General features: G+C 40.5%; 1 protein-coding gene across 6 annotated transcripts in view; it reads right to left on the minus strand.

The window, feature by feature from the left end:
- Positions 1–285: 285 nt before the first annotated feature.
- Positions 286–27,400, minus strand: part of IQCB1 (IQ motif containing B1) — a 28,916-nt gene continuing 1,801 nt past the window's right edge. For 3 of the 6 annotated variants that reach the window (XM_070730196.1, XM_070730203.1, XM_070730188.1), the window contains 14 exons: positions 26,559–26,673; positions 24,198–24,360; positions 23,954–24,083; positions 22,401–22,494; positions 22,131–22,230; positions 20,791–20,963; positions 15,571–15,680; positions 14,744–14,853; positions 10,894–11,036; positions 8,982–9,130; positions 5,575–5,700; positions 4,591–4,747; positions 1,178–1,429; positions 286–491 (listed from right to left, as the gene is read on the minus strand). In XM_070730196.1, the coding sequence (XP_070586297.1) occupies positions 1,203–1,429; positions 4,591–4,747; positions 5,575–5,700; positions 8,982–9,130; positions 10,894–11,036; positions 14,744–14,853; positions 15,571–15,680; positions 20,791–20,963; positions 22,131–22,230; positions 22,401–22,494; positions 23,954–24,083; positions 24,198–24,360; positions 26,559–26,670 (1,794 nt within the window). In that variant the 5' untranslated portion in view covers positions 26,671–26,673 and the 3' untranslated portion in view covers positions 286–491; positions 1,178–1,202. Of the gene's footprint in view, positions 492–591; positions 1,430–4,590; positions 4,748–5,574; positions 5,701–8,981; positions 9,131–10,893; positions 11,037–14,743; positions 14,854–15,570; positions 15,681–20,790; positions 20,964–22,130; positions 22,231–22,400; positions 22,495–23,953; positions 24,084–24,197; positions 24,361–26,558; positions 26,674–27,400 lie in introns of those variants that run through there. The other 3 variants (XM_070730205.1, XM_070730204.1, XM_070730202.1) reach the window with 1 other exon arrangement.

A 27,400-nucleotide genomic window follows, 5' to 3' on the forward strand; every position in this document is an offset into this window, starting at 1 on the left:
AACAAAATATTGAATTCAACCTATTCAATTAATCTGGTCTTTACATTGAAAACATTTAAGGGGCGTACATAAGTGCACTAGAGTGCCTTCCGTCCTGTCTTCCCCCTAAACTCAATTTTATGAAAATGACAGGGGCTTTTCTGCTTGTACTGCCTTTCCAATAATTAAGAGACAAGATGGAAAAAAGTTAAATAATTTCTATAATACACCGTCTAATACAAGTCAGTGTAACTATTGGCTCCAACCTTTCTCTCTCCTTTTAGGAGAGAAATCAATCACAACAAATTTTTTAAAAAATATGTTTATTTAAGTTACTCAAAAGATATATGAATTTGGACTACAAAAACACATTCAATACTTTGAACAAACACAATATGGTCCCAGGCGACTATAATTAGAGATATTGGGAAAGAGATGGTTTTGAAAATTTGTCTTCATCCTAGACATTAATAAGTAAATCTTGAATTCAGTCTGAAATTACTCAGAATGTTCTAAATGTAGGAAGGAAGAAAGAGAACAAGGCTTTTAAAATCATGTAATGACTAAATGTTATGACTAACTAGAGCAATTACTGATTTCTGTAACAAAGGGTTTAAAATAATCTGAATCCTGCTGGGGAGATTCAGTACACTCTATTTATTTTTCCAGTTTATATACGGAAATCTCTTGCTTCACAAGTCTGGAATTCTGTTTTTGTCTTTTAAAATAATAGAGCTTTTCTGTATGTATGAGAGGAGTTGTGGAATCACCAAGCACATGTGGTACAGCGCACACAGCCAAAAAGCTTATATTCAAATTCAGATGCTATCTTAACATTTAAACAGGCAGAAAGGCTCTATAAAGACAGGTTGATTATTCACAAGAAAAGCTATTCCCCAAACACATATGCATACATCTATGATAATTTGGGATCTCCCTCGTTTATTCTGTGTACCCATAGTTCTCAACCTACAGCATCTAGTTTTAAATGTCATTAAAAAAAATCAAAATCATATAATTTTTAGTGTATAAAACTGCATACAATACACTTCTACAGATAATCTGAAATTACCTGACCAGTCAGATTCAGACTTCCTACAGAGTGCAACCTCTGGAATGTGGGATTCTATTATGAATTCAGGAGATAATAGCTAATACATTTTGGGGGGAAATGATGGGAGAAAAAGTACACAATTACTTTGTTAGAATATGTTCCATAATAATCATGCTCTGCTTCCACCAATGAACAAAGTCTCCAATTCAGCAGTAGTAGAATCCACTGAATCACTATCTTCTTTAATGAAGTCTTCTTCAAGTTTCTTCCACCAGGGCCACTGCATGTATTTTAACATTGTATTATGGGTTTGTTTGGCTTTAGCTACCACAGGAACTGATCTGCTCATAAAGACATTCAGCTCTTTCATGGTACATTCTGAGAGACTTGGAGCACCTACGGCAAAAATACATGTCATTGTTTAACCTTATCTATATTTCCAGTTTTTATCATCTTGATTTCAAAGTAGCATCCTACAATGATGCAATAGGAAATACATATAGGAGCAATGCAGTTAAAGTACACAAATGTAAGTTCTAACAAGTAAAGTGCATACTATATACCACTTGTGAAAGGGAAAAAAAACAAATACAACAGAGGGAAATATGTAAGGATGAGAAATTAGTGATTGTCCAGATAAAAATAAAAATCATAATGGTTTCCTTCTTGGCAGTTTGAAGTAAGGTTGTATATAAATAAGGTTGAATGCATAATAGTTTATGTCTAACTTATGTAATTTGCTATCATAAGATTAATTTATGATCACAACTGGGATTGCTTTAAAAGACTAGAACAAACTACATTTCACCTGAAGCTAATTTTTCAGATTTTAGAGTCCAATTGAATTTTAACAGCAAATCCTTTAAAAGTATACATTTTACTACTGTATTTTCCCGAAAATAAGACTTTGTCTTATATTTTTTTGAACCCTAAAATAAGCACTTGGCCTTATTGGCATGCACTCAAAAGCCCGATTGGGGCTTATTATCAGGGGATGTCTTATTTTGGGGAAAACAGGATACAGTGGAACCCTGACATAAGAGCTGCTCTACTTAAGAGCAACTCGAGATAAGAGCTGGGAGGGGAGAGATATTTTTGTTCTACTTACAAGCCCAAATTCGAGATACAAGCGCCAAGGAGCTGTCTCCTGAAGCCAAACGCTAACTTCCGCGTTCGGCTTCAGGAGACAGCTGCGAAGCGGTGCGCGTGTTTTAAAAGGTTGCAGCCGGCCTGGGGGGCTCGGGGGGGTGCTTGCAGCTTTCTTTCTTGCTCTTTTTCTTTCTCTCTTTTACCTTCCCTTCCTCTATTTCTTCTTTTCTTTCTCCTTCCCACCTTCTTCCCTCCCTCCCTCCCTTCACTCATTCCTCTCTTACTCTCCCCTTTCATAAGTTTCCTTGCTTCCTTCCTCTGTTCCTGTCCCTTCCCCCTTTCTTTCTTTCTTTCTTGCTCTTTTTCTTTCTCTCTTTTACCTTCCCTTCCTCTATTTCTTCTTTTCTTTCTCCTTCCCACCTTCTTCCCTCCCTCCCTCCCTTCACTCATTCCTCTCTTACTCTCCCCTTTCATAAGTTTCCTTGCTTCCTTCCTCTGTTCCTGTCCCTTCCCTCTTTCCTTCCTTCCTTCCCACCCTCCGTCCATTCATTCACCCATTCCTCTCTTGATCGCTTAAAGCCGGTCCCTGGTGCAAAAAGGGTTGGGGACCTCTGTCCTACAGGATTGGGTGGCAGAGAAGTTGAACATATATAAATTTAAAAGTTTAAGAAAGTTTACAAGTTAAGTGAAAGAAACTTCATTATTCATTTATATGTACATGTACATTTCTTCATTAAAAACATGTCTTTCTGCATAATTTAGACTAACTTTGTGAGTTTTTTGAGGGCTGGAACCAATTAAAATTATTTACATTAATTCCTATGGGGAAAAGTCGTTCGAGATAAGAGCTGCTCGACTTAAGAGCCCAGGTCCGGAACGAATTAAACTCGTATCTCGAGGTACCACTGTACTTATTTTGTGGTAGAAAACAATAAAAAGGTACTCAAGCTCTCCACCTGCCCCAATTATTTATTATGTCTTATCTTAGATGAAAATATGCAAATACAGTGGTATCTCTACTTAAGAATTTAATTCGGTCCGTGACCAGGTTCTTAAGTAGAAAAGTTTTTAAATAGAAGCAATTTTTCCTATAGGAATCAATGTAAAAGCAAATAATGCGTGCAAACCCGTTAGGAAAGAAACAAAAGCTTGGAATTTGGGTGGGAGGAGGAGGAAGAAGAAGAGGAGGACAGTTGTTGCCCAGAGCGAAAGGAGCATTTCTTTTCTCTGGGCGCTGGCAGAGGTTTATTCCCTCTCCAAGCTTCCAGAGAAAGGAAAATGCTTCATTCGGGCTGATCTGCCAAAGCCTCCATAAGCGTCACTGAAAGGCTCCTCTGGCAGTCCAGAAAAGCCCGAGATGGACGGTATTAAAGGGGGAATGGCAGGAAACTGGCCGGACCTTTGTGCCGCTTTCAAATTTCCTGGGAAATTTTTCCAGGCTCGGGTTCTCAAGTAGAAAATGGTTCTTAAGAAGAGGCGGTTCTTATCTAGAAAAGTTCTTAAGTAGAGGTGTTCTTAGGTAGAGGTACCACTGTATATGGTTTGCAAGTAGAGATCAAACTTAGGGAAGTCTAAAAATAATAAAAAAGAAAACTATAATGAAAACTATAATGAAAAATTTAAAAGACATCTATTCACTCTTAAAGAACTAAACAACATTGGTTATGTTACAGGCTGAAATCTCTACATGGAAGCAATAGTGAAGATGGAACTAATAACAGAGAGCATGTGTTCACAGGTAATATAATAACAGAGTCGGCCAGAACTAACCATAAATTATTCTCATGGAGAAAGTATGTAACTTGAATTTTCTAACACAGATAGCCTCTAGTGTTGTTTCTGAAGAATATTGCAGAAAATATTAGACATACTGAACTAGCAGAAATTGCAAATATTATTTGTTTGATTAGAGAAAGACCAACAACTGCATTTATTAATAACTGGAAAATTACCGCAAACTTCTTGCTAAAAAAAGAAAAGAATTTGTAATTTATTGGTTTGAACTTAGAAAGCATATCTTTTTGCCTTGGGTGCTATCATGCTTGCATGAGTTCCCACACCCATAATTGAATGCCTGGGGAAGGTAAAACAGCTTCCCCCACCCCACAGAGATCATATGTGCTAAGATCATATGTGTGTATGAAAACATGAGAACAGATGAAACTGCAAACTGAAAGTACGTGTTATATTTGCCAAAATGTTCATAGTAATTCTTTCAACACCTACAAATACATGGGTAGGGTTAGGATAATGGTCAATGTGAAAAATAGAATTTTAGAACCCTAATACATAAGCATTAAGAGGCTGTGTTAATTCATAATTTACATAGCAGTGATGATCTCTGAAGAAAATTCAAGCTAGTAGTAATGTCTACTTGGATAATTCAGGTGTAGTATTAATTAGCATTCACCATATCAGAGCTAACCTGGAAGGCAATCTATGCAAGACCAAAATAAGATAGGACATACTTAACAATTGATCTACATCTGTGTGAACTTGGGCTAGCAAAGCCTCTTGATGTTGTTTTGCTTTCTGATCTTTTCTTTTTCTCAGCATGTAGTGGGCTAGTTTTTCCTGGGCTTGATGATGAAGTTCTTTGCTCATTTCTTCTGACATTGCAGAAGCCTGGAGAAAAATTACAGTCTCTGTCACCATTCACGGTTATCAGCTTCAAGTTCAAACCTTTGTAAGGGTCTGCAGCACATCATTTGCCTTCCTTGAGAACTGGTAAATCTAATCACCGTGCTTCATTCTATGTTTTCTCTCTGAAGCCATTGATCCATCACTGAATTAATTTAGTTTCTTAATTAACATTCAGGAAGAAGCAACTTCCTATTATTACATTAAAGAAAAGACCCAAACAACCCTAACAAATATTTATGTTTCCCATATCAAATAAAAGCAAAGCAGGTTATCCCTGGCATAGTTTCAATTTATATGGCTATAAAAATTTATGGACTATTGGCATGTTTTATGCGGAAAGGGAATAGAATTAAAGAAAATATGTACGTGGATTGTAACTTTTCAAAATTTGAAGACAATGCTGTAAAACTGCTACAGGTAGTCTTCAAATTATGACTGTAATGGAGCCTGCCTATCATGGTAGTAACTCTTGATAGTTGTAAAATGGGTCAATCACATGACCAATCTGATTTTACAAAGTTTTTTGTAAAGGTCATTAAACAAATTACAGTGATCATCAAATGAATCTGTGGCTCTTAAGTGAATCAATGGTCTACTATGGGCATGGAAACCAGAAGTAAATGCCAGTTTTCAGCAAAACCAATGTAAAATGTAGTCATATGACTGTGGGATGCTTCAAAGGCCCAAAGCTTCTTGGATGAGAAACAAAGCAATTTCTTCTTCCTCAAGGAAAAAAACAGTCCAGTTGCCTTTTGAAGAAAAAAGCACTTTTGGGGCCATCCAGGGGATGGGGTGTAATGATGACTTACTGGGTGCACTTTGATGTAGTTTTCCACTTTTTGCTGCAACAATATCCTCTGTTCATCTGAAAGAGATTCAGGCTGCTTCCAGAGAGAATGTGCCTTTATTCTTTTCCTCTCCAGGAATTTAAGCACCTTATTGAAACAAAATATTAATACAAAGTATCAACTTTTTACAGAATATTAATATTTACATAGGTCAGGTTCATAGAGTACCTATCATAGAGTAATCTGTCATTGCTACCCCCCTGGCTGAGTTGTTTAACCAATCCTTGTTAACAGGAGATGTTCCTGAGGATTGGAGAATGGCCAGTGTTGTGCCTATCCACAAGAAGGGCAATAGAGAAGAAGCTGGTAACTACAGGCCAGTTAGCTTGACATCAGTTGTAGTTAAAATGATGGAGACTCTACTCAAAAAGAGGATAAATCAGCACCTAAAAAACAATAACTTATTGGACCCAAATCAGCATGGCTTTACTGAAGGCAAATCATGTCAGACTAATCTCATTGATTTCTTTGACTATGTCACAAAGGTGTTGGATGAAGGTGGTGCCGTGGATATTGCCTACCTGGACTTCAGCAAAGCCTTTGATACGGTTCCACATAAAGAGCTGATAGATAAATTAGTGAAGATTGGACTTAATCCCTGGATAGTTCAATGGATTTGCAGCTGGCTGAAGCGTAGACATCAGAGAGTTATTGTTAACGGCGAGTATTCTGAGCAGAGTCAGGTTACAAGTGGTGTGCCACAAGGGTCTGTTCTGGGTCCTATTCTTTTTAATATGTTTGTGAGTGACATAGGGGAAGGTTTGGTAGGGAAGGTTTGCCTATTTGCCGATGATTCTAAAGTGTGCAATAGGGTTGATAATATGGTAAATGATTTAGCTTTACTAGATAAATGGTCAAAGCAATGGAAACTGCAGTTTAATGTTTCCAAATGTAAAATAATACACTTGGGGAAAAGGAATCCTCAATCTGAGTATTGTATTGGCAGTTCTGTATTAGCAAATACTTCAGAAGAAAAGGATTTAGGGGTAGTGATTTCTGACAGTCTCAAAATGGGTGAACAGTGCAGTCAGGCGGTAGGGAAAGCAAGTAGGATGCTTGGCTGCAAAGCTAGAGGTATAACAAGCAGGAAGAGGGAGATTATGATCCCGCTATATAGAATGCTGGTGAGACCACATTTGGAATACTGAGTTCAGTTCTGGAGACCTCACCTACAAAAAGATATTGACAAAATTGAACAGGTCCAAAGACGGGCTACAAGAATGGTGGAAGGTCTTAAGCATAAAACGTATCAGGAAAGACTTAATGAACTCAATCTGTATAGTCTGGAGGACAGAAGGAAAAGGGGGGACATGATCGAAACATTTAAATATATTAAAGGGTTAAATAAGGTCCAGGAGGGAAGTGTTTTTAATAGGAAAGTGAACACAAGAACAAGGGGACACAATCTGAAGTTAGTTGGGGGAAAGATCAAAAGCAACATGAGAAAATATTATTTTACTGAAAGAGTAGTAGATCCTTGGAACAAACTTCCAGCAGACGTGGTAGATAAATCCACAGTAACTGAATTTAAACATGCCTGGGATAAACATATATCCATCCTAAGATAAAATACAGCATGGAAATTTTAGAAGAAATAATACGGCAATGCTATTTTCAATGCAAGACCAATCCTCAATGGATCACATTTAAACGGCTACATATGGTATTTTAGAACATTTTAAAGTGTATCTTCCTAAAACAACTGCCATATCCTGGACCCAGCAGTTTTCTCCATACTCCCTTTACGCGTGGCAAAGGAGATGACTCCTGCAATGCTGGCCATGGAGCCCTAATTCTTCATGAATGACACATTCTTTAGAACTCCACCCAGGGTTGTTAGGTTATCATCTTGATTTGGTCATGAATAATTGAAAGACATGTATGGCTTATTAAGAGTTAATAAATGTATTTTTAAATTATTTTAATTGCTGTTTTTATTATAAGCTGCTCAGAGTCCAATGTGGAGTTGGGCGGCATATAAATTTTACTACTATTGCTACAAATAATAATGATGATGATGATAATAATAAAAATAAATAACTCACTCACTCTAGTAAGGCCTGAAATTGAAATGGTGGGAAAACATTACAGTTGTAAATGCAACTAAAATTTATTTATTTATTTATTTGTTTATTTGTTTGTTTGTTTGATTTTTATGCCGCCCTTCTCTTTAGACTCAGGGCGGCTTACAACATGTTAGCAATAGCACTTTTTTTTTTAAACAGAGCTAAGCTATTGCCCCCACAATCCGGGTTCTCATTTTACCCACCTCGGAAGGATGGAAGGCTGAGTCAACCTTGAGCCGGTGATGAGATTTGAACCACTGACCTTCAGATCTACAAGTCAGCTTCAGTGGCCTGCAGTACAGCACTCTACCTGCTGCGCCACCCCAGCTCAATATTGAACTTTCACATGTTTTAAAAAAGACATCAAGAAGGGACTTATTTGAACCATGAAACAATTACAGAGATTAGATTTAGAAACGCATTTTTGCTGCTAAAAGTTGTGACAAAATCACAGGAGGTTTTCTTTCTCTTGAACCTTTTTTTCAGGCAGATAATGCTAGAACAAGACTTACTTCAACACTGACAGGCTGGTCCAAGCAACTTAGTTTAGACCAGTGGTGGTTAATCTTTTTGGCACCAAGTGCTGAAAAGGTCATGCGGAAAACGACACACGTACACACTTATCAGGGCCGTGGTCCAGAAAAGCCGAAATTCCGGGTTCTAGCGTGCATGCATGCCCAACCATCAGCTGGCCAGGGCGCATTCACAGGCCGTTTTTTGGCACTGCTGGGTGCACAAAGGGATGATGCTCCGTAAAAGCTGAACATGCATAGCACATGTGTACCCAACAATCAGCTGGCTAGGGAGCATGTGCACACCAGTTTATGGCACTGCCCCATGCGTGAAGGACAGCTGATTGTCGCGTGCACATACATGCCAGAAACCTGAAAGATACACAGCCAAGGCCGCGCATGCCAGGTGACATGGCTTTGTCTGTCATTTTGGGCATGCATGCCATAGGTTCACCATCACAGGTTTAGTCATGCCATAGGTTCGCCATCACAGGTTTAGTCCATCACTAAAATAAGGAATGGTAGCAAGATTATAAAAACAAGAATAGTTTTATATGTGCTATTTAAATACTATTCCAATGTAAGCCTTGCAGACCAGACCTTCTGAAACATTGCTTTTAATGAAGTACTTAGGTTTTTGTAGACAGCATGAACATCTTAATTTACAAATTTATTAGAAGATGCATTGGAGGTCCTGAAGATGCATTGGAGGTCCTGAATTTGAATTTTTAAAAAAATACACTGATACAAAAGGTTTTGTATCATACCAACAGTTGGTTAGCATACTGACCGCTCTCTGAATGAGGACAGCTGCTTTATATTCCTTGAGATTTCTTTTTTGCTGATGAAAATTTCTCCTTGCTGTAAATGCTCTCCAGTATCTTTGGATAGTTAGGGCTGCCTTCTCTTTCATTTCATGCATATGCTTATCTATTTGACCTGGGAGATAAAGAGAGTATATTCATTATTAGAAAATCAGAATTCATACAAGCAGCTGTTGTGAGTGCTGCTTGTCCACCTCTGGTCATGTCAAATTCTAAGGAGGATGAGCCAGGCCCCTCTGAGTACCCTGGGCCAGGGGGGTTGCCAGAGGGAGCAGAGAGCGAGAGTGAGGCAGAAAGTGACTTGAGTGAACCTGAGGAACCACTAGAGGGGGCTGATGTGACATTGGGGGAGTGATCCCAGTCAGACAGTGATGAAGACATGAGAGTGGAAAGCCAGTGGATCAACCCTCGCTATAGAACAGTGGTTCTTGACCTGGGGGTTGGGACCCTTTTGGGGGTCGAATGACCGTTTCACAGGGGTTGCTTAAGACCATGGGAAAAGACAAATTTCCCATGGTGTTGGGAACTAAAGCTTCTATTCTGGCATCTTGGAATATATTTTTACAATCCGACCAATCAGGCATTTACTGTGGGGGTGTCCCTCTAACCTTCCTGCCAATCAGCTTAAAGCTCTATTGGGAGAATTGGCACTAGACTTATGGTTGGGGGTCACCACAACATGAGAAACATGTATTAAGCGGTCACGGCATTAGAAAGGTTGAGAACCACTGCTATAGAAGAATGCTTAGGAGGCAAGAAGAGTTACAGAGTAAAAGGTATTAATTTACAGCCTTAGCTCTCTGAGGTGTGATGTCACTTCCAGGCAATATAAAAGAATGGGATTGTGGGAAATGGGGCGTGAAGACGCTGTTCTTTGGAAGAGACATGAAACTAAGCGTGTGCTTGAATGTAGCTTTAAAACCATGATTTCTGCTTCAGAAATGCAATCCTTGTTGGGTGCTGTGCTAAGGAAGACTTTGGTGAGCAGACCTATGTTTAAGTAAATGAATTGGGATTTATCTCAGGAATGCAAATAAAGAATGGGTTTCTGGTGCTCTTCCCAGACATAGATTACAGATAGCTCTAGAGAGATAAATAACTGCTTCTGTGTTGTTTTGACCCTGCGTTTCATTCATGTATTCCTTTCGAATAAAGAGTGGAATTTTATCATAAAATAAGTGATTTCTGAGATTGGAATTCGCTCCGGAGGCTCATGCTCAGAACAGCAGCAAGATTTGAATTTCATTCCAGCTAGATAAAGGATGCAGAAGAGAAACCATACTGGTTTAGTAAAACATTTTTTAAAAAAATAGAAAGCCACTATGGTTACTTGCATGATCATTTTGTAGACCAGAAATATTTAGGGAAAGCAAGTTTATCTGCTATCTCATGGATATGCACAATATGATATTATAGAATTGATGTAGCCCCCCAATTTATACCCCACCCAAAGATATCAATTGAAGTCTAAATTTTAATATGACAGGAAGGGAAATATTGTAACATGATTATTACAGATGTAAAGTAATATCATTTATAATACTTAAATATTTGATAATACATTATTGTGCTAGCCGTCTATTTGTGTATTGTGTAGATAGGATCTTATATCAAATACAACATGCATATGTATGATTCATATACATTTTAATGTAGCTATCCTGAATTATGCCTTTGTTAGTCAACTTTTTACTACATACAAATTACAACACACTTTGCCCTATTCCTTGGATAATAGATCCACCATAAATTATAAAAGTCCTTTAGAACATCAATAATGTCACCTTTGGGAACAAAGCAAAGACAAAAAAAATCCAAATTAAAGAAAAAGAGATAACGGACCCATAATGGTTCTTCATGGTTCTGTAATAACTATACCTGCATGGACAATTTCCAATAGTGTCAGCTGCCGTTCATGAAACAGCCTCATGGCTCTTTGTCTCTGAAGCTGCAGTTGCTGACGAAGCTGCTCTTCTTCTTTTTGTCTTCTTAAACTTTGCAACTCCTGTTCCCTTTTAGCTCTATAAACAGTTTAAAAAAACACTGTAAATGTTGTTTTCAACATTTATACTATTTCCAGTTTTATCACTGTTTAGGGCCAAGTCACGAGAATTTCTGCCATTAGGTCTTCCACAAACCAAAGTTGCCTAGCTATTTGTAGATAGAAAGAGTTAAGGGACTTCAAACATCATGAAATCCAGCTTCCTGCCTATTACTGTAGTGTTCCTGAGAAATGTCTGTTCAGCTCTGTTTAAACACCTTTAAGCAGTTAAGGACGATTCAGACTCTTCAAAACCAGGCTGTTCAAATGCTGTTTGTTTCTTAGTGTATTACTGACATTCACTCTTAATTATCTGAAGGAAAAAAGGAAATAGATTTGCTCCACAAGACATAGCCAAAACAAGTCCCCCAAAGTGGACAAAGCCATATTTTTGAGAATCTTTTTTTATTAGGGGAAGTCTGGGCAATTTTTAAAGGAACAGCATCAAGAATAGATTAACTGTGTAATATCTAATTCTTGTGGGGGGTTTTCAGGCCTCAGTTTAGTACCTGTTCTAAATTCTGAATATCAGAAATAAACAGTGTCTGCCTAGACTCTCTTGTCCTTCCATTTTGAAGACATGGGCCTGATCTTCCTCTGGTCCCATATTATTTTATAGTACTAATGAGGTATGATAGTGTACAATATAGTAAACCTTAGTTTACTTAGTTGAATCAAAAAGCAAGATCTACTTCAGCTGTTTTCAGCAATGGGCAATTAAGCACTTCTGAGAAGAATCACAGAGTAAACAAAAGCATTATTTTACTTCATATACACATATACACTAATGTATATGGGAGTGTCATTTTGGTATAGTGGTTAAAGCACTAGGCAAGAAACTAGGACATCGTGAATTATAATTGTACCTAGGGCATAAGGTCAGGTGGTTGGTTTTGAGCCAGTCACTCTCTATCTCAGCCCTGAAAAATTGCAAGAGCAAATCACTCCTGAAAATATTACCAACAAAACTGCAGGGATTTGTTTAGGCAATCCCCTGGAGTCAAGAGTGACTAAAATGCACATACTATAGATACACAAATTATTTATATATGCATGCTCGGATCAGGCAATATAATTTATACCTTATATAGTTTAGTCTAGCAATGAAGCATGGAATTTTCATTTTGAAAATAATTTGCAGGGTTGAAAATTCATGGATGAAATCTGCCCTCTAGTGGATTCCTCAAACAAGTACCAATTAAGAACTTTTTGTATTTTTAAAAATAAATCAGGGTATGATTATTATAGCATAGTCCAACCACATTAAAAAACCATCAACAAATAAAAATAATAGGGATACAAAGCCATAAAACAATTTCAATTCCGCACCATATCTTTACTACCAGAATATCTGCAAGTACTAATTGTGAAGAAGGGAATTAATCATAGTAGTATTAATCATAGTATTAACTAGTATTAGCCTCTAGATGATTGGTACTATATAAACCTACTATTGGTTGGTAAATAAATAAATAAATAAATAAATAAACAAACAAACAAGCAGACAAATAAATGAATGAATAAATAAATAAATAAATAAATAAATAAATAAATCGTATAACTCTCAGACAATGCATGAATACAGAAGGGAGTGAAAAAATTTAATCTAATTTCTTCACTCTTATCTAATTACAGTGAACCCTCGATCATCGCGAGGGTTCCGTTCCAGGACCCCACGCGATGATCGATTTTTAGCGAAGTAGCGGTGCGGAAGTAAAAACACCATCTGCGCGTGCGCAGATGGTGTTTTTGCTTCCACTGCCGCCCGCCCTTCGCCCGCCCACCCCGTTGCTCGCGCCTGGGGTGCGCGCAGCGCTTGGGGACTCCCTAGCTCCGCTTCCCAGCTGGGGAGCGGAGCTGGGATGTCCCCAAGCGCGCTTTCCCCAGCAACGCGCGCGCGGTGGGGACTCCCTAGATCCGCTTCCCAGCTGGGGAGCGGAGCTGGGATGTCCCCAAGCGCGCGCGCTTTCCCCAGCAACGCGCGCGCGGTGGGGACTCCCTAGATCCGCTTCCCAGCTGGGGAGCGGAGCTGGGATGTCCCCAAGCGCGCGCGCTTTCCCCAGCAACGCGCGCGCGGTGGGGACTCCCTAGATCCGCTTCCCAGCTGGGGAGCGGAGCTGGGATGTCCCCAAGCGTGCGCGCTTTCCCCAGCAACGCGCGCGCGGTGGGGACTCCCTAGATCCGCTTCCCAGCTGGGGAGCGGAGCTGGGATGTCCCCAAGCGCGCGCGCGCTTTCCCCAGCAACGTGCGGGCGGTGGGGACTCCCTAGATCCGCTTCCCAGCTGGGGAGCGGAGCTGGGATGTCCCCAAGCGAGCGGGCACCCAGGGAAGCCTCTGGGGGAAGGGGGAAGACCCAGGGAAGCCTCTGCCCGGCGGGGAAACTCCACCATCTACGCATGCGTGGAAGGGCACGCATGCGCAGATGGTGGAGTTTACTTCCGGGTTGAAAACTCGCGAAATAGCCCTTTCGCGATACTTGAGGACGCGAAACTCGAGGGTTCACTGTATACAAAAGCAAATTACTTCTTAGAAGAGCAACACGAATCTTCTGCCGCACGAATTCCAGTGACCAGTTAGGTCCCACAGAGTCGGCCTTCTCCGGGTCCCGTCGACGAAACAATGTCATCTGGCGGGACCCAGGGGAAGAGCCTTCTCTGTGGCGGCCCCGACCCTCTGGAATCAGCTCCCCCCAGAGATTAGGATTGCCCCCACCCTCCTTGCCTTTCACAAACTTCTTAAAACCCACCTCTGCCATCAGGCATGGGGGAATTGAGACATCTCCCCCTGGCCTATATAATTTATGCATGGTATGTTTGTGTGTGTGTTCTGCTTTTTAAATAAGGGGTTTTTAGAGACTTTTTAATATTAGATTTGTGATACATTGTTTTTTATTATTGTTGTGAGCTGCCCTGAGTCTGCGGAGAGGGGCGGCATACAAATCTAATAAAAAAATAAAAAAATAAACACAGAGAAATTACATCTGCTGTGATTTCACGTATAAATTTATTCGCCCAAAGCAATATTTTCAGGTTAAAATGAAACACACACATGGAGATTTTATTCAGTAAATACGTACCTATGTTGACGTCCCTGGCCAGATGGGAAGTCTGGAAAATCCTTATACTGTATTTATTTATTTATTTATTTATTTATTATTTAGATATGTATGCCGCCCCTCTCCGCAGACTCGGGGCGGCTCACAACAAGTGAAAAAACAATCTACAACAAATCTAAATTACTGTTTAAAAATATTTAAAAGACCCCATATTCTAAACACACATACATACAAACATACCATTCATAAATTGTATCTGCCCGGGGGAGATGTTTCAGTTCCCCCATGCCTGACGACAGAGGTGGGTCTTAAGGAGTTTACGAAAGGCAAGGAGAGTAGGGGCAGTTCTAATCTCCGGGGGGAGTTGATTCCAGAGGGCCGGGGCCGCCACAGAGAAGGCTCTTCCCCTGGGGCCCGCCAACTGACATTGTTTAGTTGATGGGACCTGGAGAAGGCCCACTCTGTGGGACCTAATTGGTCGCTGGGATTCGTGCGGCAGCAGGCGGTCTCGGAGATATTCTGGTCCAGTGCCATGAAGGGCTTTAAAGGTCATAACCAACACTGTAGCTTTACTTTCCAAGCCATTTTAACAATACAACATTGTTTTTGATATAAAAAAATAATAGTTTTACCTAAATTTCCTTTGCAAGGTAGTTATAGCTTTTGGAAGCTGCCTTAATCTTTTTCGTGTCTGATATCCTCTCCAAGATGCCTGGATTAAGCATGCTGCTTGATTCATTCTCTGAAATCAACAAATTAGCTTATTTATTTTTCTACTGCATGTGGTAATTAAACGTTTGCAGATGTTAAGAATGTATATTTTCTATGAGCTTTATTTGATTTAACAATTTTATAGTCTACATTCAAACCAAGGCTGGTTTATCATCTAATTTGAAGAAGATCTGATCCGGGCTTGGAGATATAGCAAACTCCATATGAAGAATTAAGCTTACAATTTCAGAATATTTTTATAATGCAGTGGTACCTCTACCTAAGAACGCCTCTACTTATGAACTTTTTTAGAGAAGACCCGGGTGTTCAAGATTTTTTTACCTCTTATCAAGAACCATTTTCCACTTACAAACCTGACCCTCCGAAATGGTAACCGGAAAAGGCAGGGAGAAGCCTCTGTGGGGCCTCTCTAGGAATCTCCGGGGAGGAAACAGGGCCTCCACCCTCCCTGTGGTTTCCCCAATCGCACACATTATTTGCTTTTACATTGATTCTTATGTGAAAAATTGCTTCTTCTTGCAAACTTTTCTATTTAAGAACCTGGTCACGGAACGAATTAAATTTGTAAGTAGAGGTACCATTGTAGTTATCTTTCACATACCCACATTCCAATTATGTGACCAGATTAGAATTTATGAAACATGTTTGAATACACTAGTAAAATCTTAGCTACCTCCACTATACACATAATTCTTTCTACAAAACACACAGTATACCTGTGTTATACCTGCGGATCACAAGAACTGGAGTTTTCTGCATCCAGCAAGTCCAGCAATTGATTGAGATTCTTGTCAAATCCTTTGCCAGTCCATTGTTTGCTTAGAAGAGTATGTAGCCCTTAATAAATGAGATGTGGTAAGATAAATATGCTACTTGGTAAGAAAAAGTGCTTGTATATTAATCCTTCTGATGTCAATTATAAATTACGAGTGGCACAGATACTAAGATAAGAGTTATAACGTTCCACACGAAATATATACCAGTGGCAAGAAGTAGTGAAAGAGCCAAAGAAAAGCTTAAATAATTAATGGACTTATTGTACAAGATGTGGTAATAAAAGTTCCTGCATTGAATGCAGGTGAACAGCAGAATATACCGTATTTTCCGGCGTATAAGACGACTGGGCGTATAAGACGACCCCCTAACTTTTCCAGTTAAAATATAGAATTTGAGATATACTCGCCGTATAAGACTACCCCTCTTCTGACTGTCAAGAACTGAGTCTAGGTCTATGATGTACTTGCATTGAGAAAAAAATCATTTCTGAACATGATAACACAATATTTTAATTACTAATGATGAAGATCTTATTGTTAAAATTATGAATGAATTATTTAGAGAGAGAGAGCCAAGTGGGAGCACTCTTCTGTCTATCTCTCCATATGTCTCTGTCTATCTGTCTTGTCTGCCTCTCATATTTCTCCTCACCACAATTAAGTTTATTATTATAACTCATCATAATTTGTCAACACAAAAAGGTGAACCTGGCTATTTTTCTTTCTCCTACCATCTATTCTGCAGGTATCTTTCAGTCTAACATGCAGCATGCTGACACCTATGTGAGAATCTATTATGGAATGAGAATCTGTATGTGATATCATGATATGGCAATCCAAACAGCCCATCCATTTTTTCCTCTTTCCGCACTTTCTGTCTTTATCCTCTTGCAATGTCACTTAAACAGATTTTAACTTGTCGGGTTTAATTAGTGACCCTGCCAATTTTCAGTACTGTGCAGTGTGCTATGATACAGAGCAGGGTGAATAATATGACCTCAGCTTTTAAAGTTATTTTAAAATGTTGCCTAAGAAATATGGAAAGATGATTCTTTTTGGAGGAAAAGTACATTTTCAATGGTTAAACATAAGAACAAATACAAACAGGCAGAAATAAATGCATCCAGTTTAACAGTCAATTTTGCAACCACTAATAATGTTGGTCAAGTAGGTACAAAAATACCTGGGGAAATGATCAAAGTCTGGGAAATGGGTCCCTTGTCAGTTAAAAGGAGTGCTGATTTACCACCTGCTAGAGCAGTGATTTTCAACCTTTTTTGAGCCGCGGCACATTTTTTACATTTACAAAATCCTGGGGCACACCACCAACCAAAATTACACAAATCTAATAAATAAATAAATAAATACACACACACACACACACACACACACACACACACACACACACATAAATAACCCCCTCATATATACAATCCCATGTAACATCCCCTTATAAATACAGTCAATCATCAATCATCCCTCCTCAAATTTATACCACTGTCTCATTTCTGGGTTCTTCTCCTGTCTTTCCCCCTTTTCTCTCTCATGTTTCTCATTTCTCTCTCTTCCTCCCTTTTTCCCTCATTCCTTCTCCCTCTCACTTCTCCTCTTTTTCCATCCCTGTCTCTCTCCCCCCCTTACGTGTGTGTGTGTGTGTATACACACTCGAACCATTTCCAAAACCAGTTGAGGGCTGGGGTTTTTTTCTCTTTTATTCTTTTCAAACACAGGTGTGGGCTGGGGGGGGTGTTTCTTATTATTTGGGTGCTTTTTACCATATGCTTCAAGAATCACCTCTCTCCCTCTCTCTTGTTCTCTCTCTCTCTCTTGTTCTCTCTTATTTTCTTTCTGAGGCTCCTCCCACAACGGTGGCTACAGCGGCGCTGGCGATGCGGCCGCTAGCCGCTCCGAGCGCTGTGGGAACGCCCACCCCTCTCACAGTCCGGTCCCGGGCTGACAGTAAAGGGGCTGCTTCCCATCCTCCTTCTCAGAAGGTTTCCTTCTGAGCAAGCTGGCAGGAGGATGGGAAGCAGCCCCTTTACTATCAGCCCGGGACCGGACTGTGAGAGGGGTAGGCGTTCCCACACCGCTCGGAGCGGCTAGCAGCCGCATCGCCAGTGCCGTTGCAGCCACCGCTAATGTAAAGGGGCTGCTTCCCGGCGGCAGGAACTGCGGGGGGTAGCCGGCGTACGCTCCGGCTAATGAGCCCTTGCCGCAGCTATCCGCTGCTTCTTTCTTCTCCGCCTCGCCTCCGCTACTCCCGCCGCCGCCTTTGCTCTCCCCGCCGGGCAAGAGGCAAAGGCAAAGGCGGGAGTAGCGGAGGCAAGGCGGAGAAGAAAGAAGCGGAGGATAGCTGCGGCAAGGGCTCGTTACGCCGGCTACCCCCCGCAGTTCCTGCCGCCGGGAGTGGCGCTCCACCCCAGCAAAGCCGGCGGCGGGAGCGGCGGCGTCCAGCCCTCTAGCCGGCGCCTCGCCAGCTATCTGCCAGATTCGAGTGCCGCCGCCTCAGGCGGCAGCGACAGCACCAACAGCAGCGCTTCGATGAAGCCGGCGAGGGAGCTCCGGAATCGGTTGGCGCTCACCCGACGCCTTGTTTTTTTATTTCCCCCTTTGGTTTCTCTTCACAGGCGGGAGTTCGGGAGGCAAGGGAGCGCTCGAGGAGACAGCGTCTTGCGGCATCGCCTCCCGTCGGGTTTACGACGAAGGGACGCTCAGCAACTTCTTTTTCCTTTCGGCGCCATAGCCACCCGCAGTCCCCGGAGCCGGCGGGTTGAGGCAAAGGGCTGCGTTTCCCTTCCCTCCCTCCCTCCTGCCCCCGTCCTGAATGGAAGCCCCGCTCGGCCAAGCAGCCCGGGATCTCCGCCGCTTGCAAACCGGGCGGGTGGAGCGGACCCGCGCTCACTTTCGGCTCCAGGGACTGCGGATGGCTATGGCGCCGAAAGGAAAAAGAAGTTGCTGAGCGATGCCGCAAGACGCTGTCTCCTCGAGCGCTCCCTTGCCTCCCGAACTCCCACCTGTGAAGAGAAACCAAAGGGGGAAATAAAAAAACAAGGCGTCGGGCGAGCGCCAATCGATTCCGGAGCTCCTTCGCCGGCTTCATCAACGCGCTGCTGTTGCTGCTGTCGCTGCCGCCTGAGGCGGCGGCACTCGAATCTGGCGTGGTGGAAAATCTTTGCCTGCCTCCAGATTTTCCACCACGCCAGATTTGAGTGCCGCCGCCTCAGGCGGCAGCAACAGCAGCAACAGCAGCGCTTTTTCCTTTCGGCGCCATAGCCACCCGCAGTCCCCGGAGCCGAAAGTGAGCGCGGGTCCGCTCCCCCCCCCTCAATCCCGCTCCCGGCCTCCTCCCGCCCGCGGCTGTGGAATGGGCGCAGTATCCGGCCTATAAGACGACCCCCCACTTTGGAAAAGATTTTCAGGGGTTAAAAAGTCGTCTTATACGCCGGAAAATACGGTACATTCATACTAAATGACTGACTGACTAAATACAGTGATCCCTCGATTTTCGCGATCTCGTTCTTCGCGAAACGCTATATCGCGATTTTTCCCACCCGATGACGTCACTCTCTTCCTTCCTTTCTCATCTTTCTTTCTCTCTCTCTTTCTCTATCTTGCTTCTTCCTCTCTCACACTCTCTTCCTCCCTCTCTCATCTCTTTCTTTCCTTCTCTCTCTTTCTCTATCTCTCCCCCTCTTGCTGGCGGGCGGCGGGCGGGCGGGCGAGCGGGGGCATCAGCGAGGAAGACCCAGGGAAGGTTCCTTCGGCCGCCCAGCAGCTGATCTGCTTGGTAGCGCAGAAGCAGCGAGGAGCCGAATCGGGGTTTCCCCTTTGCGTGGACGGTGGGGAAACTCCGATCTTCGTCTGCTCGCTGCTGCTGCGGCCGCCCAGCAGCTGATCTGCTCGGTAGCGCAGCAGCAGCGAGGAGCCGAATCGGGGTTTCCCCTTTGCGTGGGCGGCGGGGAAACCCCGATCTTCGTCTGCTCGCTGCTGCTGCGCTACCGAGCAGATCAGCTGCTGGGCGGCCGCAGCAGCAGCGAGCAGACGAAGATCGGGGTTTCCCCGCCGCCCACGCAAAGGGGAAACCCCGATCTTCGTCTGCTCGCTGCTGCTGCGCTACCGAGCAGAGCAGCTGCTGGGCGGCCGAAGGAACCTTCCCTGGGTCTTCCCCGCCGCCCACGCAAACTCCACCATCTGCGCATGCGCGGCCATGAAAAAAAGGGCGCGCATGCGCAGATGGTGTTTTTACTTCCGCAACCCTACATCGCGAAAAATCGATTATCGCGAGGGGTCTTGGAACGGAACCCTCGTGATAATCGAGGGATCACTGTATATCCATTGCTTTTCCTAGTACAGTAGTACCTCTAGATACGAGCTGCTCCACATGCGAGTATTCCAAGTTACGAGCAGAGAGGCAAGCAAAATTTCTGTTCTACATACGAGCTTAAATTCGGGATACAAGCAGAGCGTCCACTAGGTGGCGCAAGAATTCCATTTTTTCCAGTTATCTCCGGGCGAAAAGCCAAATCTAACTGCATTGGTTCGAGATACGAATTGATCGACATACGAGGTCGGCTCTGGCACGAATTAAACTCGTATGTCGAGGTACCACTGTATGTGATTATGGCAATATAAGACATACTGGTATATATATATCTTATGCTCTTCAATTATACCGGTTTTACTATACATAATGCTGAATTCCTTTACAGGACTTCACTCAGAGGGGGGTTCCTCCCAGTTCGGACGGGTTCTATGGAACCGGTAGTAACATGGTGGCTCGGCTCTCTAGAATTGGCAGTGATCCAGGCCTGCCACACCCCTGCACCGCCATCTTTTGTTTTGCTTCTGCACACCCACAGAAGCTGTTTTTTGCTTCAGTGACGCACAGAAGCTGAGGTTTTAATACTGTACATATACACCTGTGTGGCGCACAATGTGCGCGCACGTGCACAGCACATCAGGAAGTGAGCCACCAGCGAGATATCACCTCTGACTTCACTCATAATATTCACTATTTCAAAACAGTGCCCAATTAATGCATTTTACAATCAATAATTTGGAGAACTGATACATGTAACAAACTGTTTGGGTTACACTTAATCCAAGGAATGTTCAATGTCAACATTTGTTATTCTAGAATATTTTTCAAAATCCTTGTTTTTTGGACAAACCTTTGTAACAAGCATTCACTGTGATAACAAGTTGGGCATCAGATTCTGTGATCAAAAGTAACAGCTTAACAACTGCATTTCCTCTGGCGGGGTTGGTGGTAGAGGAAATCTTGTAAATAAGTTCATCCAGAAGGAAGTGTAGGGCCTCTTCAGTTATTTGAACTAATACCTTACTGAGAAAACCAGAAAGAGAAGAAATCATAGTGAAATAAAAATTGTGGATGGGAAATGGGACATGACTAGACAAACTCCAACCATACTGTAATATAAAAATACCCGAAATCCTTTGAATGAGGCTCCACCAACTCAAAAGTCAGGGGGCTCTAATATCCATTTATTTGATGCCTGTCAGGCTTCCTACCCCATCTGCCTTTTACAATTTAAAAATTGTAATAATTGAGAAGGTGGCATGTTGCAAGTGAGTCCCATGAGCATCTGTGAACAGCAAAATGATAGGTAGCTGAATACACCTGCTTCAGTTGGCAATCTTCTACATTGGCTCCCAAAAACTACTGAGAAAAAAATAATAATAGTAATATCTGCAGGACACCATTGGCAGGCACCCTTTTTTCTTCAACTTGTGTTCTATATCCAGCTACATCCCTGCAATAATCATTTCATGAATAGGGAAACACCTCTCTCAGCATTCATTTTGTGAAAGCCTCCACCTGTATCCAATATGCCAAACATGTCCACCAGGTTTTTTTAAAAAAAGGGTTGGGTGGGATTCATTCAATTCAATTCATTAGATTTGTGTGCCGCCCCTCTCCGAAAACTCGGGGCGGCTCACAGAATAAGTATAAAACAAAGCACGTAGAACAAATCTAATATATTAAAAAAGTACAACTAAAAACCCTATATAACACTCAATCAGACAATCCAATCCAATCATACCATACATCACATTTATTGGTCAAAGGGGCAAGGTCTAATTGCCCCAAGCCTGGCAACATAGATGAGTCTTAAGACTCTTGCGGGAGGCGAGGAGGGTGGGGCCAGTACGAATCTCTGGGGAGATGGTTCCAGAGGGACGAGGCCCCTACAGAGAAGGCTCTTCCCCTGGGCCCCGCCAAACAACATTGTCTGGTTGACGGGACCTGGAGAAGGCCAACTCTATGGGACCTAACCGGCCGCAGGAATTTATGAGGCAGAGGGCGGTCCAGTAATGGGGGCGGGGAGGGGAGGAAAGCTTTAAACTATAGCTATAATCTTGTAACTCTTGTTTTAGAACAAAAATATGGAATTATGAAGATGAAAAGCTAATTAACATAGAGGAGTTATTCATATTTTAGGATGAATTTGTTTTTAAAGTTAAAAGATACACTTTGGTATATAATTACCTATTGGTCCTTAGAATATTCTGCAAGAGAGACAGAGTCTGGATGGTTGTTTCAGCATCATCAGTTGTCAGCAACTGCTGGAAGTGTTTATTTTGAAGCACTAGGGCAAAACAGGAAATCTATTTCAAACAGAAGTTCAATCTACGCTTAATTTTATTTTACTGGAGGAGAGTGGGAGCTAACAGCAATCCTCTAAAAGCCGATCACAGATGAATCAGAAACCATAAAAACAATCATAACCAATGAAGTGCCAGTTTTTTCTTCCCTTACCATTTTCTACTAGATGGCTGTGACCTCTACACAACCAACAGATGGCATCAGTTACTGTCCTGAAACAATGTAGAAATTCATTCCTTTTTTCATCCTTAAAGAAAACATAAAGAAAACAGGAAAACTGATGTTTGAAATTCTTGAAACACATAAATTAAACTGTGATTATACCTTCAAGCTATATTTACTGAAAATATAATATTCTTCTGAAACTAAGAAAGGGAGGAGGGAAGCAGGACCGGGGGCTACTTAAGTGACGGTACAGGCACAGTATGAAAATAACTTCTTTCCTTCTTATTCTGAAACTGCTCCAACCAAGTATAATCTATTTCTTTGCACATTTCTTTTAACAAAAAAATGCGCTGTGCATCAGAATGATCTTAAACACATAGAATGTTGTATACCTTTACTGAATTTGTGACCTTCAATATGCTTTGGACACCCAACTTTCACGAAGAGGAATGAGCTGATGAGAGTAGTAGTTCAAATTAGGTTGAAACCTTATATAAGATATTAAAATAACACATTTGTTTAAGTACTAAGGGAGGAAAAATGGTAATGCCAAATCAACTGGAATACTTTTATTGTATTTTGGTATTTGAAACTACATGTCTGTACAGCCATAAAATTAGATGCATTGTGAGGATTTTGTGAAATCTGTTAGAATATGTATTTTTCATGTATTAAAAATGCTGTTTTATTAGTTTCTGTTTTTTGTTTTATCAATAAATGGACAAATATAACTGTTAGAATTTACCGTATTTTGAATCAATTACTCTCCTAGCTTAAACATGTAAGTAGAGATACATTGCAAAAGAAAAAACAATGTATAAAGAGACAACAGCAGAATATCTGCCTTGGCAATGTCTACTGCAGCATCTAATAATTGCCTCAATTCCATGTTCTATTACTCTGAATATAAGATTGGTGAAGCTATCGATGGATGCATTTTCATAGTAACCTAAGTTCAACAATTTCCTAGCCACACTGTCAAGCAGAGTATTATCAAGCATTATCAAAAAGGGGCAATGCACTGCTTTGGTAACAGTCTAGCATAGAAATTATGTCTTGATAAGTGTCACTTAGGCCAGGTATTAGAATAGATGGAAACTCTCGCCTGTCCATATCAACATTTTTCTATGCAGGAAGTTCTTGATATACGACCACCATTGAGGCCAAAAATTTTTGTTGCTAAGGGAGACATTTGTTAAGTGATTTTTGTCCCATTTTACAAACTTACCGGTAATTGCCACAGTAATACAGTTGTTGTGAATCTGATTTTCCCATTGATTTTCCCATTTTCTCATCAGAAGTTTGCAAAAGGTGATCATATGACTCCAGGACAGAGCAAAAGTCAGGAATATGAACCAGTTGCCAAGCATCTGAATTTTGATCACAGGACCATTGGAATGTTGCAATAGTCATGTGAAAAAAACTGTCATGAGTCACTTTTTTCAGTGCCATAGTAACTTTGAAATGTCACTAAATGAACTGTTTTAAATCGAGGATTGCCTGTATTAGTATGTCAAGATAGTAAAAAATGGCTCAAATACCTTAATTGCTCGAATAAATTGTGCTTGCAAACGCCTTCCCAAAAAGAGGAGGCTGTCTATTGCAGAAGGCAGAAGTTTACTGTAAAACTCCTCACGTTCTGTTTTCACCTCAAGACCTACACAACACTGACTGAAAAGGAAAAGGAAAAAAAAATCCCTCTGTAATTTGCAAATAGTATAGCCACAGGCTAACACAGAGTTATCAGAGCAGGAATATAGTTGTGTAACTGTGCAGTATTTTTACCTTAATATATCTGCTATCTGGGCAGCAGTAGTCCATCCTCCAGGCACTTTTGTATAATCATGCTTAAGGACTAGTAGACAGTACTGGACTAGATCATAGTAGTATAAGTCCTGTTTAATTTTCTTTGATTCATTACTTCCTGGTGATGCACTTGTTAAAATTTCTAAGAAAAAAATTGAACTGCTTAGCTTTGGGTCCCTCTACCAGTAACAAATACAGAGGGCTGGAAGATAGGTCAAAAATGAGCATAGCAAAAACACAATATAAGGTAATAAATTGGAACATCTATCTATATACGAGTAAAACTCTGATTTCTATAACATATAACTGGGTGAAAAGATGCACCATAGGGAAAAACCAAATGGGATAACAGAATGCACCCAAAATCTGAGGCCCATAACACACATGGAATTGAAAATTGGCAAATGTTATAAAATATTTGATGACACGAACAATATCATATAGCAGGTTATGATATCACACAAAATGTCATAACATATTTCCAATGGTCAACTGCTGCTTGACTAGGTCATATAGGGTTCAAAGGGCTATTGTCAAGGAAGATACATCTCTGAGTATCTCTCTCAATAAGAAAAATAGATCAGAAACTTTGTAATTGTTGAAGATATTAAGAAATCTGGCAAGGAAATATTTCTGAAACAATGATCCAACAGGTCATGGATTGTCCAGTCCAGAGGCAAAGTTGGCTCTTCTATGACATGTGGACTTCAATTCCCAGAATTCCTGAACTAGCATGATTGGTTCAGGAATTCTGGAAATTGAAGTACACAAATCATAAAAGAGCCAACTTTGCTTACCCTGGTCTAGTCAGTTACTAAAGTATAGTCAACCAGTTGTTAGATAAAATATAAAAAGCAAGCTATGTAATTCACATCAGAAAGGGTTTTTTTATTTTAGAAAGAAAATATATAATTAAGTTATTTTAAAGAGAAAGAGAAAATGAAGGCAGACAAAAATCAAACTGGTGGTATAAATTGAATCAAGAGGCAGCGGAAATGTAAATAAATACTGTTTAGTAAATGAAAAAATGTTTTGAACATACAATATGTGCATACAAATCTAATAAATTATTATTATTATTATAGTGTCCATGATAAATTAATATGAGCCTAATTTATTCTGGTAATCAGAAAGTAAGACTTCCTTATTCTGAACAGCTGAAATGAACCAACTTTGGCTGTAACTTCCTTTACTGGAAAGCAGTCCTTTAGCAACTGATAGTTTCTCCAACTGAAATGATACTGTGGTTTATTCTCAGTCTCATTTTGTTCAGAGTATTTGCATAATATGCTCACCATGATTAAAATAACCATAATTTACCAAACCTTATTTTCTAGGCTTGTCTGATACTCTGAACTATAAATTCACCATACATAGCACAGCCACAGCTAAAATATGGGTGGACAGTTTATTATGACTCACTGTATTGAGCAAACCTGCATCTGATTTGCTAACAGATCAATACTAGCCCTTATAAGCCTGGTACACTTTTTCTGAGTAAAACATTTATCAAAATATATTAGCTTTCATGATCTGTAGCTTGCCATATCAGATGCATGGATCTGATCAAGCATGATTTTTTATAAAAACTATTAGTCAGAAAACGCTACCAAGTTCTTAACTTTTCACTAACTCCTGGCTTGTCATGTAATTTGTATTATGTGTCCTTCATAATTGGCTCTCTTTTTACATAAATCGTATCATACAATACCTTGTTAAATTTAAAGATATAGAAACACATTCTAATTTTCATCTCATGATTAATTAATGGTTAAGATGTCATATGAAGCATAAATGAGCCCCTTCTATCAATTTAGAAATATATGAAGTTTTGGTTTCTTCTTGGTTTCCAACCTTAGTGCCTTAAACATTATTTTCCCCCTTTTCCTTATTTGCCTTTCAACATCTCATATCCTGCATAGCTATTACATAAAACTCCCAAGATGGATCATGTAAATTAAACACACATATTAAAATAGAACAATGGGGTGGGAGAAAAGAAAACCGGAGGTTTATCTATCTATGTAAGTCTTTATATCAATCTAACCTATTTAAAAATATTTTACAAGTACGGTAAGACCTTGAACACATCCAATAGTACATTCACTCTTTACAACAATTGTATTAAGAATCACAAGAACCTCATAATTCCCATAATGATGAAGTCTTTCTTCTCTGTAATACTAGAATATATATTCTGTATGTACAAATGTGCTTTCCAATAACCCCAATGGAAATATCCCTACAGTAACAGAATAGCTTGTTCAATCATAGCATAGCATGCTCAGCACAAGAGTAGGCTTTTCACCTTATGGTGCCACAAGTCAGATCTCAATTTACCTTTTAACTTTAGCAGCAACACAGGAATATCCTGATCAGGACTTTCAGTAATCTGAGCAGTCAGAGACAATATTCTAGAATCCACAGGAAGTGGCTTCATTTCACGTAACATTAACTATAGAAAGGGGATAAAAAGTCACCCAAGATAATTATCTTCAGTAAGTTAAATTTTATGGCAAGCAATAGTTTAAGCAAGATGTAATAAATAGATTTCATCTAATAAAATCCACATCAGATTTCCATGGAAGATAATTTAATAGAAGCTAATTTTAATACCCAATTCCTGCACTTTACTGTTTCTACTAAAATACACTTTTCTTTGAATTTGGGAAATTTAAAAGTGACAATAGGATATTTTTTTACCGGCACATAATTTAATTATGAACACAGGAACAATAGATACAAACATCCATTTATATCCACGGTTTAAAGCTGTATTGGGCAAACTTGTAGAAGAGCTTATATAATGGGTACTAGTTTTGAAAGCAGTTCACTACCTCCTGAACAACAACAAACTTTAATTACTAACTGCAGGGAGAAAAAGGGGAAGAGGATTAATGCTTTTACAATTGATACTTGTGACATCTGATAAACATCGGTATGACAACATTGTACTTGACAAGCACTGGATGGAGCCAACAAAGCTTTTATGTTCTTAAAACTGGTATAATAAAACATATCACTTCCAATACAAACTGTATTTCCATCTTTTCTTGTTGAAAACAAACTTTTCAACATGGGGTACTTTATTATCTTAGACGTTTGCCTCAGTCTTCCCAAATTCAGTATATTCCTTGACTAACCTATAGCCCTACAATAGTACTGTGTTTTTCCCAAAATAA

This window comes from Erythrolamprus reginae, chromosome 1 (genome assembly GCF_031021105.1).
Source record: "Erythrolamprus reginae isolate rEryReg1 chromosome 1, rEryReg1.hap1, whole genome shotgun sequence".
NCBI lineage: Eukaryota > Metazoa > Chordata > Lepidosauria > Squamata > Dipsadidae > Erythrolamprus > Erythrolamprus reginae.